This window comes from Python bivittatus, unplaced genomic scaffold (assembly GCF_059951505.1).
Source record: "Python bivittatus isolate LINGU-HERP-01145 unplaced genomic scaffold, Pbiv_v1 ctg000410_np1212, whole genome shotgun sequence".
NCBI classification, from domain to species: Eukaryota; Metazoa; Chordata; class Lepidosauria; order Squamata; family Pythonidae; genus Python; species Python bivittatus.
The window spans coordinates 6,086,225-6,105,084 of NW_028277067.1; the positions used below are offsets into that span (position 1 = coordinate 6,086,225).

General features: G+C 37.8%; 1 protein-coding gene across 1 annotated transcript in view; it reads left to right on the forward strand.

The window, feature by feature from the left end:
• CDC6 (cell division cycle 6) overlaps positions 1 to 18,860 on the forward strand; it is a 32,658-nt gene that overhangs the window by 3,264 nt on the left and 10,534 nt on the right. The window contains exons 2-9 of the mRNA XM_007420690.4: positions 1,211 to 1,407; positions 2,604 to 2,861; positions 4,771 to 4,970; positions 6,553 to 6,728; positions 10,699 to 10,805; positions 11,742 to 11,881; positions 12,267 to 12,367; positions 17,696 to 17,760. Coding sequence (XP_007420752.3) covers positions 1,211 to 1,407; positions 2,604 to 2,861; positions 4,771 to 4,970; positions 6,553 to 6,728; positions 10,699 to 10,805; positions 11,742 to 11,881; positions 12,267 to 12,367; positions 17,696 to 17,760 — 1,244 coding nt within the window. The remainder of the gene's footprint in view (positions 1 to 1,210; positions 1,408 to 2,603; positions 2,862 to 4,770; positions 4,971 to 6,552; positions 6,729 to 10,698; positions 10,806 to 11,741; positions 11,882 to 12,266; positions 12,368 to 17,695; positions 17,761 to 18,860) is intronic.

The following is an 18,860-nucleotide window of genomic DNA, read 5'->3' on the forward strand; positions in this document are numbered from 1 at the left end:
TCACCTGATGCCAAAATGTGGGTGCCAGTTGAGCCTCTCTGGGGAGGAAATTCCATACACAGGTTGCCACCACAGAAAAAGGTCTCCCCCTTGTAGAGACCCACCTCATCTCCTTTGGTGAGGAGACCTGGAGGAGGGCTTCTTTGGATGATTTTAATGTCTGGATAAGTATATACTGGTCCCAAGTTGTTTAGGGTTTTAAAAGCTTATTTTGAAAGTGTTAGTATCTAGAACCATTCTGAAACCAAACTGCTTCTGTCCTTTAAAGCTCAGAATTAAAATGGGAGACCTTTTCCTACTGTTTTTCTTTTATTCCATACTGGGTATTAGCAAATACAACTATATGAAACCTCCATATTTAGGAGAAGTATTTGAATGCTAGAGCTTGAGCAAGTAATGGGGGATGTTGTTATGCCTCTTTTTGTGAGCCAACTAGAAACAACAGTGGGCTAGCCTGATATTTGATAGATTTAGTAAATTGGCATCAATCAAAATTTAAAGTTAGGGTATTTTAATAACTTTGAAATCCATGATAGTGTTTAAGATTTTATTACATTTAACAAGTGTAGGAAAGAAGTAGAGAATAAGGGAAGGATAAGTGAACAAGGGATGAAGAATCAAGCTTTGGGTGCAGAGTATGTGTAATTAAACTTGAGGACCAAGACACACTCAGAAGAATGGGATAAAAATAAAGATCCCCACAACTCATGCTCAATTCCTGGTGATTTCATGGATACATCAGTGTAGTTTTACTGATAACAATATGGAAATGGTTGGCTACTGTCTTCTAGGATTTTTTAAAATTTCTCAGTCTAGCCTTGGGGTTTCCTTCTGGTCTCCCTTTCAAGTAGTAACCAAGTCTGACACAAATTAGCTTTCTGAAATCAGCCATGTTTGGTTAGATGCTGCCACCTAGCTGAGGCAAACAATGGAATACCATGTTAAAAAGAAAGATGTGTAGTTTTAGGTTGTTATGGAAGTCTTGTGCTTTAAGCCTGACTGGGAAAGTCTTGGCTGTCCCTGCTGAAGGGAGAGGGAGAAAATATTCTCTGCTCTAATCCAGTTTTGATTGTGTTAATATAGGAAAAGAGGTATCAGCAAGAAATAAATTGTTGGTCTAACTTATAGACTATTTGTAGACTATTAGAGATTTGTGGAGAATGCTTTGCTTAGCTTGAAGACTGATTTTTTTTTTTCTGTTTGGTTCTAGTATATCCATCATGCCCAGTACCAGGTCACAGTCCCAGAGCCAGAAGATCATAGACTTTCCAAAGCGAAAATCAGTCAGGACACTTCAGAAATCGTTAGAGAAAAAGAAGGGTTCCCATCTGGATCCAGCCACATCATCGGACTCTTTGTTGTCTTCCCAAAAGAAGGTCTTGCCTCTCAGTCCCCGCAAACGCCTAGGTAAGTTGTCTTTTTATTCCTCCCAAATATCCTAGTACAATATTGAATATCAGCATATGTAAATCATTTTCTTTAAAATTAAACTAGTAGAAACGGTTGGCAAACTAATGCCTATAAATGAAGACTTTCCAAAATATGGGAACCCAAAATACCTGGGGTTGACTATTAAAAAACACTCTGATTTGGCCAATTTGAATGGTGTGATTAGGACATGTGTTGTTAATGCTAACTGATCGAACTCTCCAGAATTTCAGACAAACACTACCTGCAAATCACATGCATTGGAACTCACTATATGTAAAGCTGTTTAGAGCTTTTCTCCCAGAATTTGTGATACTTATGCAGTCCAGTTGTGGGCTGAGTTAAACTTGCGTATTAAATTCATTGGAATGCTAATTCTGTAAAGGCACAGGTTTTCACAGAGTTACTATTGTGGGGAAAAATTAGGCCTCATGCTGTGTGTAGATATAAGCACATACCAAATAAAAATGCTAAATATTACCCCCGATTAATGCTTACAACTATTGAGATTTGTTAGATTTATGTTCCATCTTTCCTCTAGGAGCTTAAGACAGTGTGCATAGCTGCTGCCTCCATTTTCCCCTGCCACAATAACTGGTAGGCTAGGCTGAGAGGGGGGTACTGGCCCAAAGAAACTCAGTGAATTTTTGTGATCGAGGGTGGAGACTCCCAGGTCCTAGCCCAACACCATAATGATTGTACCACAATGGCTCTCTCTGTTAGCAAGCTCTTTGTTTCCCATGAAAGCTAATTTATGCAAAATGAATTATCAAGTCTCTTGGGCACTACTGGAAAGAAGTCAGTAAAATAGTAACTATTTCCAGTGATACTTATATAAATAGGCTTATTTACAAAGAATTGAGTTTTAATGGGGTTTTTAATTACAAATCCAAGCATTTTGAATTTTCCTATTGCAAGAGTTGAACAACTAATGGACTAGTAGGAGTGAGTCACTAAAAAGTTCACAACAGGTTTTCTTTGGGACCCACCACTAGCCTCTGAGGATAGCGGTATTTTAAAAATGCTGGCTTGTACTGTCTCAAAATGATCTCTGAAAGGTGGAAACTTTGAATAAAAGGCTCACTTTTTAAAGAAGTCACTTTGTATAGATGTATGAATTGCACCTTCATTTTTATATTTTACTTCTACACTAGATGTCTTTTTGTTTCGCCTAGGTGATGACAATCTCTGCAATATTGCCCACTTGTTACCTTGCACCCCAACTAAGCAGAATAAAAAAGAGAACAGCTTTCCAACAACTTCCCCCAAGGCCCGGACTTTACTCTTCAGTGAATGTTCAGCCTCCAGGACTCCCATCAAGTGTAACAGTTTGGCTCAGTCTCCATTACAAAGGAGCCAGGAAACACCCACTACTACACAGTATTGCTCTCTTAGAAAGGAGCTAGTATGTACTCAGCTCTTTAAGCCAGAAGGTATGTAACAGTGTTGTGCATGATGAGCAGCTGGGGCCTGTTGCTGTAGTCTGTCTTTTCCAGGGAACTTTAGTATCACAGAATTCTTATTTCAAACTCCAGCTCTATATTATTTTATTTCTTTATTCATTTGTTCAGTTCATATAGCTGGCTGTCTCAAACAAGTGACTTGGGGTAGCTAACAACAATTAAAAAAACCAACAAAAACACAAAAATAAATAGACAATCAGTTGCTAAGATAAGAACAACAGAAAACAAGCATCAATACATGCAAAACAAAAAATTTACAAAAAATAACAAATACAGTACTAATATTAGCATATTATTATTTCTGTTACTTTATAGAATGGGAAAGCTAAGCTCACAAATGTAAATGAAATTCCAAGGTGATTTTATTTAGGAGCTAATGCAATACTGTGAAAAGGATTTGGATCCGTGTTAAAAGTAGCATCACCAACTGTAGTTGAATGAATTCATTTGAACCCTTCAGATTTGTAGTTCACATGTGGTTGCTGGAAGGCTTGAAATAATGTCTGTCATCCTTAGTCAACTAATAGTGTGCTGTTAAGGATGTTCCCTTAACGTCTGCCAAAGCATTTGGTGCTTCCCAAATGATGTTTACAAATTTTGTTTGAATTGTTAAGCATTCTTTTCTTTGGTTGGTTGAAAATTGGCAATTTTCTGACCTACAGCCAATCCATCATCTTGCTTTTCCTCTTCCAATATTTTTCTGGCTCCTCCGTGGCCCTGAGCATTCTTCAGAAAAAGAAAAAAAGTGGATGAAAGTCCTCTGCTTTCCAGCCATCCTACCAAAAATGAAAAGGAAGAAAGGAACTGCTGCAAAAATAGTAGCAAAAAGAATGCTTCTCCAAGCTGAAATAAGCAACCTACTTTGAAATATATGAATTCCTAATTAACAAAACCTTGAAGGCTTGAGAATAGCAGGAGAAGGGAAGTGTGAAAGGAAGATTACTTAGGGGGTGGCTTGAGAGAAAGTTAACAAGAGAACTGGGAAGCCAGCAAATTAAGATTGAGAAAATGAGTGGGGAGCAATTGTAGGAGGGAAAGAGGATATGCATATGATGGATGAATTAGAAGTGGGTATATATGTACATGGGTTGGTGAGTGTGTAAGAGAGAAGAAATGTGTTATCAGAATGGCTGTGTTTTGAGGGGATTGATCTTTAGAGCTTTATATTGGTGTTGATATGGGTATTGTGCCTGGAAGAAAATAATTTGGTATTAATCTTGCTATTATGGAAAGTACCCTTAGAAAAAAGTTGAAAAGATTATTTGGAGAGATTAATTTGTCTTTCCATGAAAGGGACATTTTGATGGGATAAAAAAGAGGATTTAAAGAAGAGTGTATGAGTTTATCTTAGTTGTACTAGTTTGCTTTTCTAAGAAACATGTATGATGTTGCAGTAATAATTTTCGTGATTTTTTCCCCATTTCATCATGGTAGCCATTTTATCTTGGTGTTTACCAAGCATTGCCCAAAATCAAAATGTATCCACAAGCCCCAAATTCCCTGCACTAAAAGGTAGGATGAATTTGCTGGGTATGCAACCAATTTCTCCTCTCTGTTGATCATATTTATTTATAGAATCCTTATGTCACCTATCTTACAGCTGCAGACACTGTTCAGAAAGCCAAGATAATATATTAACAATATAAAACAAAAAAAGTATGCTACTTGCTTTGCTTAATCTGATAAGGATCTATGTAGTTGAGCAATCTATTTCATCATTAACTAACAAGAGCTAATTAAAAGTGTGTACAACTAATTTAATAGAGGTAGTGAAAGTTTTCCTATTATAATTGGCTCTTTCTTGAAATCAGAATACTGTCATCTACTGTGTCAATAGAAACATGTTTTTGTTTTATGATAGCTCTTTATTTTTATGCAGGCACCTGTTATCAACAAGCAAAGAGTCTTCTGCATGCAGCTGTTCCAGATCAACTGCTTGCAAGGGAGAAGGAGACAAGTGTCCTGCTACGATTCCTCCAGGAGCATGTCTGCAGGAAGAAGCCTGGAAGCCTTTATATATCTGGAGCCCCTGGCACTGGAAAAACTGCTTGCCTCAACAGAGCCTTGCTTGATTTGAAGGTAACTGCTGGATTTGAACATGGATACTAAATGTTTTTGAGGTCTTTTGAAACATAGTGCTTGAACAATTACTGCCGGCTCTGACAAGTTGCATTTAACGTTATGTGATAGTGGTTTGAGGCTGATCTATTTCTCATTTTTCAAAATTGTAACGTATCCTACTCAGGGAGGGATTCAGAATCATGTGATGGGGTTTTCTTGCAACATGGGCACTCCTTCTGCAAAGGTTTGTTTTGTTTGTGACCTGATTCACACCCTAATTCTGATTTACACACAATAATGACCCATGATTTTAAGATGGCTTCTGCTTGTTGAACATATTATAGTGACCTTGTTTACATTTAGATAAATTATAAGGAATAGGTCCAACACTGCACTATGACAAAAATAAATCACATTTTTCTACCTTTGACATGCCAGGCTGTTAAGAAAACCTTGGTATTGTTTGCAATTGACCAGTAAAATTGAGATTTGAAAGAAGCTTGTAAATCTAATTTTTTGCAAAATGATGGCTTATTGTAATACCTGAATTAACATGACATGCTGCTGTCTGTTGCTGTGGCTCAGAAGCAAGCAAGCAAGAGCCTCTAAACCAAAGCATATATTTTGGTCTGCTTGAACTATGCTGTGAATTCTGAGCCCTAATTGGCATGAAACATGGTTTAATGCAATGTTTGCATAAATAAGAAAGAGCAATTTCCACTTAGTTGTGAAGGATAGTCAAAATCAAAGGTTGGCAGTTATTTGGATGGAGGGGGATATTAGTCCTTGCTAAAGAGGTGAGGTTAATAGGAGTGGTGTGACTATCTATAGGACTGCAGCATGCATTCCATTCAAATAGGAGGATTGGTGGTGGAGATTAAAGTCTCTATCCTCCTTCCATGGATCTAATCTTAGAATGCATATCCTGTTCCTCACTATTGTAACAATAAGGAAAATGATCTTATTCAGCATCACTTTATTCTTGCCGTGAATGTGTGTTACTGTTAGTAATAGGGAAATGACCATTTGTTCTTTGCCTCCCCATCTAATGTCTGGGAAGTGAGCAAAGGGTCCCCGGACTTTATAAGCCATGCAGAGAGCGACTTAAGATCATGCGTAATCTTTAGTTAGCTCTGGTAGCATGCTTATAATCTAAACTCATTTTCTGTTTGGGCCTCTCAAGTAAATTTTACTGATTTAGTCATGAGCAGCAGGGAATAACATATACCTATTGCCTATTTAATATGAAACTGGTATTTTCATGGTTTGTCACATCTTCCTTTTTCAAATATATGTGAACAGGTTTTTTTTCCTGAAATATCTAGGATGTTGCAGTTTAAAAAAAGAGAACAGTTGTGTGCTTGTGTTTCTGTGTGGTTAATCAGCTCAGCAGAATGAAAGTTCACACACAAGAATGTTAGTCAATCCTGCACATTTGATTATTGCCCCCACTAGTAAGGAAAGTGTTGCTTTTATTTTCTAGCAGCCTACCTTCTTGATTCTTCTTGGAGTTACTTCTGTTCAGAGGTGCCTTGTGCGTTGCTTTTTAACTCTTTTGTAAAGTCTAGGGAGTGAACAAACTTTTGCATCTCCCTGACAGGCAGAACTCACTGATAGTCAGATCACAGTCTTAAATTGCATGGCCTTAAGGACCTCTCAGGCTGTCTTCCCAGCGATTGCTGAAGAGTTGGGCCTGGCTGGAGCTGCCAAGGCAGCCAAAGGTGATGTCATCAGGAAGCTGGAGAAATGGTTGACATCAGAAAGTGCATCCATGGCGTGAGTAGAAGTTTTTTGACCGAAGAAGTTTGTTTTTTTTTATTCAGTCATTCGTTAGAAATAGGGATGGGGTTAGTCAGGAATTCATGCATTGTGTATGGAAAAACAGCATGTTCCCTAGCTTTAGGGACTCTTCTTCACTAAGCTGTATGAGAGCATCACGGGATCCCTGTCTGCTTCATAGAAAAAGTAGTTTGCCAAACTCCAGTGAGCAAGTGGTGTTTTCTCACCAGAGATGGAATAGTCCGGCTAATAATAATTTGAATGAAGTGTTCTGGAGTTAGAGAAATCTTTAAAGGAGAATTACATGTCCTTCCTCACTGCCTTCTCTCTATAATTTCTCCCTGTAAATATATTGAAGTATTTAAGTATGTTCAAGATTTAATAAACTGAAGTAATTGGTCCTGTGAAATTGGATTCTTTCTCAAATTAAGCCATTTGACAGCATTATTAATGATAAAGATTCTATCCAAGGAGTGCTTTGTAGAATTAAATGCTGATTTTAGTAGGATCTCTAACAGTGGTTTTTTAAATTATCATCATCATCATCATACTCAGGTAAGTTGATTGGTACTTGGGAAAGTTGTTCAACCCATAGAGACTATTTGACCAGATGATTTGAAGAATTTATTCTGAGGATTATATCCAAAGCCTAGATCAGCAGGCCATGCTGATTCACTTGCTCTTGAATAGCATTAAATGAGTGGATGCAGAACTATTTATTTATTAAAATATTTGATTACAAAAAGAAGAAAAAATACATTAAAGTGGTTTAACAAAACAGTGAAAAAAATACAACAAAGAGAAAGAAGTGTTAATATATCATTATAACAGTAAACAATTTCAATTCTATATATGCTTATCTAATACAAATACAATGCTGCAATATCAGTCCTTTGGCCATAGCAAGGGCATGGAGAATCCGTTTATGTTGTCCCGATGTTAAATTCCATGTACTACGTATATAGTTCAAAAGAATATTATTCTTTGAAAATTTTAGCTTTTGTCAGACAATTGTATTTATATAGTCCACTATTTTCTCCTAAATCTTAGTAAGATAGGATTTTGTAAAAACATATGCTTTAAAGAGGCATTGTCCTTATCTCCAACAAAATGCTGTTCTTGACAATCCTTTTCTATACAGACATAGTGGAGTCCAATAAATTCTAATATTTTTTGTTGTATAAATTGTAGTTTAAGGTCCATTGACACTCTTGCTATAGAAGTTAAGACATTTCCATTGTCTAGGTAATATATAAATCTCTAATTCTTTATTTCACTCATCCCTTAACATCTGCATATTGAATTGATTTATTGATAACAAATATCTAAACAAATTAATAGTAGGTTTTTTAGTTTTAAAAGATTTAACAAGTTGTTCTAATATCTCAGGTGTATTGGAAGCTGAAAATGCTGCTGGTCCAAACAATGTGGTTAACAGATGTAGCTGTAAACATTGCCATTGGGTTATATCTGATAGATGATATTTATCTCTTAAGACAGAGTATGTTAAAAATTCATCTTCATCTATCAGTTGGTCCAAAGTCAATATCCCCACTTCCATCCAATTTTTCCATATCACCATCTTTTCCCCAATTTTTAAAGTTGGGTTTCCTCATAAAGTCAATGTGGCATGGGAAAAAGGGTCAAATCTTTTTTTATTAGACATTACGTTCCATAGCTTTCTAACTGACGAAACAGAGTTTTAGTATATTTAAATCCTAATACTGTCCATCCAACCAAAGGTATTATATACTGTATGTATATTCCAAAGTTGCCCAAATCAGAAAATTAATGCTGATGTTTTAAATATATATTGCTGTTCTAGTTAATTTTGAAAAACATACTGAGATATCCAGATTTTTTAGGACCACCTTTTAAAATAGTCATGGAGGGAGCGTAATAGCAAAACTGGGAAAAAATAATTGTTACTTGTATAATTGGAAATATAATCTTCAATTTATGAGTTTGAGAGGATGTATTTTTTGGAAATGAATTTATTAAAATGCTGGGGATGGCATACAATAAAGGGATCAATTAAAATGTGCCATGAGCTAAGAAACAAAGAAGCAAAAATTATACAATTAAATTTAGATTATATAATTAAATGGCTAGGATTATATAGCATTGAAAACCTAGAGAATTGCCTTTAATGCAGTTTTGAAATGAGTAAGGGAAAATAAAATATTATCTTTCTTAGGAGGGACTTTCACAATTTGGATCATATTGCTGAAGATGTCCTTTCTCAAGTATCCTGTAACCTCACATTTTTAGATGTGGGATAGAAATAAAATTGAAGTTGCCTTTTTTAGCCAGATTGTTGGTTTGTCTAGCACAACATGACAGAGAGGTTTCCTGCTCTGCTTTAGGAAGGGATGTGATGGATTGAACCTGGATGTTTCTGAACACAGCCACTATTCTTCAAACCATTTTTTTTCCTGTATTTTACCTGGAGATGCCAAGTAGTGACCTCAAAGCTTTTGCTGCATCTTCCCCCCCAATGAATAATGTAAATAATGGGTAGGTGCATATGGAAGGAGGCAGCCCTTCAAGTATCTTGTCCCTTTGTAGGGCAAAACTTGCATCTTGCATTTCACCCATAAAAACTTGAAGCCAGTGAAATTGTTCCAATAGTAGTCTGATGTGCTATAAAAAACATACTCCTGAAAGCAATCTAACTGCCACATTATACACCAGCTATAGTTTTTGAATACTTATGAAGGTCATAGTGTTAAGTAATGTAAATAAAATGTAATTAAAACACAAATCACAGTGAAAGCACAGATGGTGCAACAATTGAAAGTGAAGCTGGGCAGAGGCATTCCTGACCACTGGTAACAACCTGACCTTCCAGGATCAGTGCCAGTCGCAAGAGCACCACTATCTAATTATCTTCCAGGCTCTTCACTGCTTTAAGCTTCTTGGAAAATCGAAGAGTAGAGTTCTGTTCCCAGAGGAGGATATTTGGGATCAGTTGTGGCAGTTATCCATATCCCCACCCCACATATCAATCAGGATAGGATTGCCAGCGTCAGTAGCTAGAAAATTCTCCAGAGCATTCACAAATTCTTCCAGACCCATTGATCTCCAAAGACAAACCAAATTAATGATCCACCAGACCAGTGCAGAGGTTTTATGTCCCAATAAACTTAAGCACTATTAATAATGTCCATGTAAAAATAATTTGCACCACAGACTGTTAATCAGGTTGAAACTAAACATTGAATCAGGTGTATGCTCTGAAAACACACAGGGCTGCATATGAACTAAGGCAGGGAAATCATTGCTGTGAAACCCATGAATTCTTGAATTACATCACATGGCAGTACCTTGGTATGAATGTGAAAGTTTCCCAGAACAAGCAAATTAGAGGAAAGAGTCATGATTTTTGAGGCAGCCTCTAATAATTCAGGCGAGGAGATAGTTGGTCAGAGGGTTCCCAGTACTTAACCTGTTGGTCAGACAGCATTTCAATAGAAGAATGGATTTATGATAATCCAATGTAACTCCACCTTCCTTCCCACTGAGTCTTATATTTTGTTATCCTTGAAAGCCTAGTGGATGTAATTAGTCAAGCCAATTCCTATGTCCTTACACAGCCATATTTTGTTGAAATGACAGCTCAGTTTTTTTTTTCAGAATTAGATCTCAGACTACAATATATTTTCTTAATTGACATTAAGCAGCAGCATTTTATGATTTAGTGGATTTTCCCGGGGAAGGTTATAAATCTGTGGGTTTGGATAATGAACCACATGTTCTTTTTAAAAGCATTTTATTCAGTCTTCTGTAGGTTGGGAACCTTGCAAGTATTGTGTCATTTCAGTCCGTTCATCGTCCAGTGGGATTGCTTGCATCTGAAGGGTATTTTGTTGAGGATTTTATTCTCTGCTGTTGGTCATCTGTTACATTTGCATATTTCTTTCTCTGGGAAGGTAGTACTCACTCTTGATATTTTTCATCCATGCAGTTTGGTTGTATTAGATGAGATGGATCAGTTGGATAGCAGGGGACAAGATGTACTCTATACAATATTTGAGTGGCCTTCCCTTCCCAACTCTCGGCTCGTTCTCATTGGTGAGTATCAGAGCTGTTAAAGCTTTAGCCTGATAGTTTAAGAAAACGAGTGTTAAGATAGTGTTGCAAGACCTCATGATTGAAATCATGAATGTACACAGCTGAGCATTTTCCAAGGCCTGATTTTGCCCACTACTGGTTTCAGTGCCTTTCTTCTGCTGCTCATCCATGTTGGCTGTTGCTCAGCTATCTTTCTATGGTTTGTGCCTCCTTCTTTCTCAACTACTGGAGGAGAAGGAAGGAGGCATATTTAAGTTAGAAGCAGAAAGAGTAATGGGATTTTCAAAAGGATGTGGATCTGTGAGGATATTCTGTATGTCACACCTTCTGTTAGGATTGTCCATTCCCACTTATCTATTAATTAGAAGAAGAATCTTTAATTAATTGCTCATCTGAAAGATGTATAGCATTCTAAGAGAAACCAGAACTAGCTAGACCAGTCCTTTGCCCAGCCTGTAGGACCATCCACCCAAACCTAAATCTACAAACCTTTCACTGATCATCTGTACAATATAAACCAAAGGAAGCACAAAGGTGTGATATAAGCACTGCACCTACAAATCTACAAAATCATGCTTGTTATAAAGTTACAAAAAACCCTCTTAGTTTGGAAAGTCAAGTTTGCTTCCCTACTGTACTTTTGGTTAGCGAGGTGTTGAGAGAATATGAAATATTTTCCTCCTGAACTTATTTGTGCATTTAATCAGAACTAGTATAGATGGCATTAGTGGTGAGAGGCGAGTTGTACATCAAACAGCAGGTACAAGATAGGTACTGTAAAAGTATAGTTGCTCCAGGATTTGGAAAGAGGGACTCCTTCAGTTCTTAGTGAAACTATGGGTGGGTGGATAGGATGTAAACAATTCCATCATTATCCTGTAAATGAGATGTATTTATTTATTTGGTAAGTATAAATGAGGTTTGTTTGTTTGGTAGGTATAGCCAATGCCCTGGATCTCACTGATCGCATCCTGCCCCGCCTGCAGGCCCGGCCTATGTGCAGGCCACAGCTGTTAAACTTTCCCCCATACAGCAAAGATCAACTTGTTTCCATTCTCCAGGAACGCCTGAAGAAGGTAATATTTCAGCAGCCTGATTCAAAAATTATTGTCTTGGTCCTAAGCAACTTATAGAAGGAATAAGCTGCATTCATCTTTGATGTCACTTGGAGAACTGTTATTTGAGTTTCTCAGCATCTTCTGCTTTACATTAGGAACTCCTTCAGGTTCCTTGCAGCTGAGAACAAATTAGCTAATTTGTTGAGCTAATCCCTAATGGCAATAAGTAAGGTAGGAAGTTAGAGAATTAAGGATATTAAGTTGGGCAGAGTGAGAGCTTTTGAACTAAGTATAAGAACTACTTTCTGTACATGCCCAAATCACATTGTCATTTTTTTCTCCAAAGATGTAGGACACCGTTACTTTTGCTAACTACCCTGTTTTCTCCTCTTTATTCCTTTAGGTGTCAGGGGAGCAGGTGTTGGACAATGCTGCTATCCAGTTCTGTGCTAGAAAAGTCTCTGCCTTCTCTGGGGATGCACGCAAAGCTCTGGACATCTGCAGGTGACAAATATATGGTGAACTAAATTCCAAGCTAATTACTGGATGTGGGACGTGATTTAAAGCTTCATTATGGTGCTTGGTCCCCCTGCCTGAGAGGGGGGAGAGACAGAACCCTCCTGTCTTTGTGGTGATAGGGGAGGGTGGTGCCTCCTGGCTGTGCTAATGTCTGGAAATGTTTACAGCCCATTACCTATGAAGGGTGAGAGGAATTGGTCCTCCTGCAGCGATTATAGATTGGTTAATTACATTTAGATTGCAAAAGGCTCTCATTAACAGCTCTCAAGCAGACATCTTTATGGTGCTTGGAAATGTTTTCTTTTGCCTTGCAAGTGAGTTTATCAGAGTTGCCTTCCGTCTTCCTTGGTCTCAGTTAGACATTTGCTTGGTGGCCCCTTCCTCTTATGATTGCTCAAATGCAGGGTGAATTTAGTATGTGGGTATATATTTACTTATTTATTTATATCAGTCAGTCTAGAAGTTGCTCTTAATGACTCTGGGTGACTTACAGTTTAAAAAGTAAGAACAATACAATTTTAAAAAAATCATAGGTGTCTGGAATATAAAGGTATATAAACAACAACAAAACAGGCTCAAGGATCAATCTGCTTCAAGACCTAGGAGAATAACTAGGTCTTCGATAACTTCCTAAATGTCATTAGGGTGAGAGCCATCCAGATCTCCCGGGGGAACATCATAGTATTCCATAGCAGTGGAGATTTCACATAGGCAAAGAGAAGAAGGTAACCATCACTTTGGGGGGATTCTAACCTAGATCTTTGTGATAGGGTTTAGATATCTATAGTGTTGGAAAAGCACAAAAAGCATATTATATGTTGACCCAATAACAAAGAAAGGGCCACATGCACATTAATCCAGATTATGAGTGGGGAAGAGAAGCAAAGAATGTGTGCTGTGATGCCATTCCAAGAGGACCAGGAGAACAGGTTGTTACAGATGACTTTCTTGAGTAAGGCAAGCTGCAGGAATGTCATTGCTCCACTGTTGATAGTCAATCTAATCTTTATAGGGAAAATGTCCTCTTGACCTCTAATAAGTAAGGGTCAAAATATCAAATCATGTGATGCATACAACATACTTTGATTTGGTGTCATTTAAAGGGTCAGACAGAATTGCCACATTTTGCATGGGCCTTGCTGTATTGCGTAACTTGTGTTTTGATCCTGAAAAAAACTTGTTGAAATATGCTAGGCAGATAAATGTTACTGTATGTCTCTGTTTTATACATTTCACTGTTGATCTTGCCTCTTCTTTCCTTTTGCTAGCACTTGAGCTGTGCAAATACCTTTGAATTCCATCAGGTATCTACCTTTATAATCTTAGAGGAGGCACATTAAAACCTATTTTAATATACAAGACATTTATAACCTAATCTCCCGACACATTATTTTCATGCAGAAGATTCTTGTAGGAGCTTTGCTTCAGATGGATTATGTTTTATTTCTCTTAGTTAAAAACTACAGCAGTAAACACAAAATAGTTTACACATAGCATCTGGAGGAAGAGGAAATGACGATAAAAGTAATAAAATACTAATACAAAATTAGCATTAAAAGTTAATTGGTCCTAAAGCAATCTTTAGGAGAAATAGAAATACAATTAAAGTTTACGTAAAATCAGTTCAATAAAAGACAGTTGATGCTCATCTAGCCAACATTATGCACTTGAGTTAAATGAATGCTTTCAGAGCAATCTTTTGGTGCATTGAAGAATGCCATTCTAAAGCTTTGCTTGCTCATCCTAGTTGAGGGGAAGGTAGGCTGTTTAATTTACATTTCCTGGGGTTATTTTTTGCTTTTGGCTTTGGCTTTTGTTATTTCCATTTTGTTTGCTTTATTTGGCTATATGATTGCATGTTGTTAGAAATGTTTTACTCAGTTTTACCAAATTCACTAGTGAAAATTATTTTGTGCCTTTAAACATAATCCTTTAAAAATCAGACAATGTGATTTTCTGGATTTCCCCCCCCCCATTTTGTCTCTCATAGTTGAGGTATACCTATGATGAAAATTACAGGCCTCTCTCATCTTTTTAAGTGGGAGAACTTGCACAATTGGTGGCTGACTAAATACTTTTTTGCCCCACTGTAGATTAAGTCCTGATTCCCATTCACCCACGGGGTTCCCAAATTAGACATAGGTTAGCCCAGAGGGTCAAAATCTGCCTCTGGCACTGCTTCCAATATAACAAATAGAGCGTTAGTCTCATTAACATGCAAGATAGTAATGAATTCCCATTAATGGACCATGCATCCTATACTAGGTCTCCTTTCATTATAGCATACTTGCACAGTTTCTCCCTTGTGACTTGAGAGCTGCTTTAGAGCACTGGGTTGAAAAGGCAAGATCAGGAACTGATATGAGCATTCACCATGAGAGGACTAGGGTAGCTGAGGTTTCTTGTACTGATAATAAATGCCATAGTGTTCTGTTGGGCTTTCAACTGGTGGGTCAAGCCCAAACTGAGTTCATGAACTAGCTGAAGTGGATCATGCCGTGGCAATAATTGTTATCTTTTTTCTGTTGCCTTTAATTTTGTTATTATTCTTTTAAAAAGGGAATATAATAGGAGAGAGAGGTACAATTATGTAGAAATGCATAGGCAGAGGCAGAAAGGGAGTAAGTGTGAAGAAATTATTAAAAAATGAAGAACTGAATTGTTTGCAGTTAAACACTCTCCAAATGGTTGGAGACTGCTATACAGAACTAATTGAACTAGTCAGCTTTCAGGTGTTGGCATACGAAAATGTGGTAGTTGAGATGAAACCTTTAAGCTATATTTCTTCAGATCACAGGATTGGAGGCAACCCAATCAATCATTCTTCTCTAACTCACCTGCTCTTAAAGTAGGATCTCAATATATGTCACACTTACCAGATGTTTGACCAGCTTTTCACGACAAACCTCATTGGAAGCAGATTTTTATGCAGGTGGCTTTTTGGAAGAATTCTGAATGTTAAAGTGTTGTTGTGTACTGTTCAAGCTGTTGTCACTTCCCAGAAAGCCTACAGCAGTTCCATTTCCTTCATCTTACACATTCCTTCTCAACATTCAACCTTTTCATGAAATATTTGGCCCTTAGCTGAAGTAAAATCTTAAGTCCTTGCTACCTCATTTGCCAGCCACACCCCCCTCTATTTCCCTGAACTTGTCTAAAGTTGAAGTGGAAGCTGAATTTGGCAACATATTGGCTGTTGAATCCCCAAAATAAAATTAAATAAAAGTTCTGAAAAATATCAAAGCCTTTTAGAAGCTGGTCTGAAAATGTGGGAATTGCATGAGCCTTGAGTTTGTTTTTTTTTGTGTGGTGATACTTGAGGTTGGTAGAAAAAAGCTTGCTAATGCTTGGTTAAAACTCTCATGTCAGGGATGAACACAAAGCAGACAGTTTAATTTATTTAATAGATTTGCTTACTTAAAGAAGATGAGTAGCTAAAATTAAAAAGGCTTTTCAGAGAGGTGCCATTCTTCAACCTTAAGTAAAACTATTAAAACTATTATTTCCACTTAGTGAAATATGACTGACCTCAGGCATCCATGGGCAGGGTGGTAGTCAGAAAGTTAAGACAGTGGCTGGGACACACATTCCATAAAAAGAGGTGGGGGGTTGATGATGCAGTTGCAGCCACTAGCTTGACTTTTTTCATTTCCTTGTGGGACCCCCATCTGACAAACCCTCTTTGTTCACAAGGAGTTGCTATCTTTTTTGGTGTGAATGTGCATGTTCTACTTGTGCCACATGAAATAAAAAACCAGGCAGAATGTGGAGATAAGCATTGTCCGTACTGAAAATCAGACACAAGAGTGAGAAGCCATGAAGGAACCGCTTCCTGCATGCTTCAGATAGACTTTTTGTTGTTAAAAGAAGTCAAGAGAATTTACATAAATATTTCTAAAATGACATATAGAATGGAAAAATATATCTTTTGTTCCCTTTTACAGGGCAGACAATTTAGAAATATATAAAATAATACAATTGATTAATCACTTTTGTTATCATACAAGTGGTGGAGCCTGCTTAGAGGTCTAGAAAATATAATAAATGTATCTTCTACAAAGAGGTCCAGTCAATGAATAGGACAACAGCAAAGATGGGATATTGCGTTGTGTCCTTGGGGCTCTTCAGTGGCATCTGGTTGGTCAGTGGACTAGATGGATTAATAGAAGGTTTACCCTATTGAATCAGAAGGGGTCATTTTCTAGAGCAGGGGCACATAACTTCCATCTGTCTGGGGGCAGCATCCAGCTTTACAGAGCCATTCTGAGTGCTATTCTTGAAAAGTGGGCAAGCCAATATCCCAAAGTTTAGAGGGGCTACAGCTTTTGAAGCAGTTAAATGGTGCCTTATGCAAAGCTCAAAGCATTTATCTTACCCTTAGAGTCCACCCAAATCCCCCAAATGGGGGGGGAAATTTTTGCACTCCATTCAGGAATAATGTAAACATAAACCACAAGCCTGAGACATGCCATAACTGTTGCTTTAGGTGAAGGTCAGTGTTCTATCCAAAATGCAGCAAGCGTGGTAAGCTTTGGGAATGTTACTTTTCTTAATCTTTCCTTGGATTCCTTTGAGAGTCTCTTTGTGCCAGCCTTGTTCTGCTCTCTTCTTACTGTGATCTACTATTGGTGCACTTGGCTAGAAGGAAGTGCACAGAAAAAAGAATGGCACTTTGCAGATGGTATACCCATTTTAGAAAGCAATCAAGGTTTATAAAGAAAGCAGAAAAAAGATAATCACTAACTTTTAGAGTCACTGTACTGGCATCACAGTATAATGACTTGGTGTGCTAGATGTCACCAGCATGAGGATCCTCTCTTGCTGAGCTTAATTCTGCTCTTGGACCTCCTTGACTCCCTTTTTGTATTGCATTCAATAAGTTATTTACACATTTTGTATAAATCTCTTCTTTTAGATAATAGGGATTCAGTTTAAATTATTCTAATTAAAATAAATAATACTCCAGGTAAGGGAGTATGGCTTTCTGTACTAGTTGGCTTTGGGGTTGGAAGTTTTTTATGTTGTTTTAACAAGCTTTTATGATCTGAGAGCAGGAACAAACAGCTTATATCTTCCTTGTGTGCGTGGGCAGGGAAAGGAGTGTAAATAGTACAAGTGGTAGTAACTGGTCTCTTTTGCACTTAAGATGAAATAGTTGGGAGTGATTTCTGAATTTTGGCAGAACGTTTCACATGTGCTAGTATGGTGGTTTGGGCAATATGTTTGATTACATGAGAAAACCTGGACTGACACATAGCTGTGTTGGGGATAAAGTTCTAATACCATGGTCTAAAATACTGCCCTCATCTGTAGGAGAGCCATTGAAATTGTGGAGTCGGATGTGAAGAGACAAACTATACTTAAACTACTGCCTGCCTGTAAGTAGATTTTTCTCATTCTCTACTTTATGCAGATCCCATACTTTTATGCAAAGCTACTATGTTATCTTAAGTATTTTCCTAATCCTAGTTTGGCAGCATTTCTTCCAGAAAAAAAGTTTAGGCCATACCGGGGGGATGGAAATGATAATAAAGTTGGCTGGCACAAATGTATTTTCTCCTCCCTCACTACAAAAACATCCCTGTAAAAGAAGACTACACTTATTCCCTCTTTTCTATACAGTGGGGCAAAAAAGTATTTAGTCAGCCACCAATTGTGCAAGTTCTCCCAGTTAAAAAGATGAGAGAGGCCTGTAATTTTCATCATAGGTATACCTCAACTATGAGAGACAAAATGGGGGAAAAAATCCAGAAAATCACATTTCTTTAAAAATCAGACATTTATTTGCAAATCATGGTGGAAAATAAGTATTTGGTCAATATCAAAAGTTCATCTCAATACTTTGTTATATATCCTTTGTTGGCAATGACAGAGGTCAAACGTTTTCTGTAAGTCTTCACAAGGTTTTCACACACTGTTGCTGGTATTTTGGCCCATTCCTCCATGCAGATCTCCTCTAGAGCAGTGATGTTTTGGGGCTGTCGCTGGGCAACACAGACTTTCAACTCCCTCCAAAGGTTTTCCATGGGGTTGAGATCTGGAGACTGGCTAGGCCACTCCAAGAGCTTGAAATGCTTCTTACGAAGCCACTCCTTCGTTGCCCGGGCGGTGTGTTTGGGATCATTGCCATGCTGAAAGACCCAGCCACGTTTCATCTTCAATGCCCTTGCTGATGGAAGGAGGTGTTCACTCAAAATCTCACGATACATGGCCCCATTCATTCTTTCCTTTACACGGATCAGTCGTCCTGGTCCCTTTGCAGAAAAACAGCCCCAAAGCATGATGTTTCCACCCCCATGCTTCACAGTAGGTATGGTGTTCTTTGGATGCAACTCAGCATTCTCTCTCCTCTAAACACGACGAGTTGAGTTTAGACCAAAACATTCTACTTTGGTTTCATCTGACCATATGACATTCTCCCAATCCTCTTCTGGATCATCCAAATGCTCTCTAGCAAACTTCAGACGGGCCCAGACAT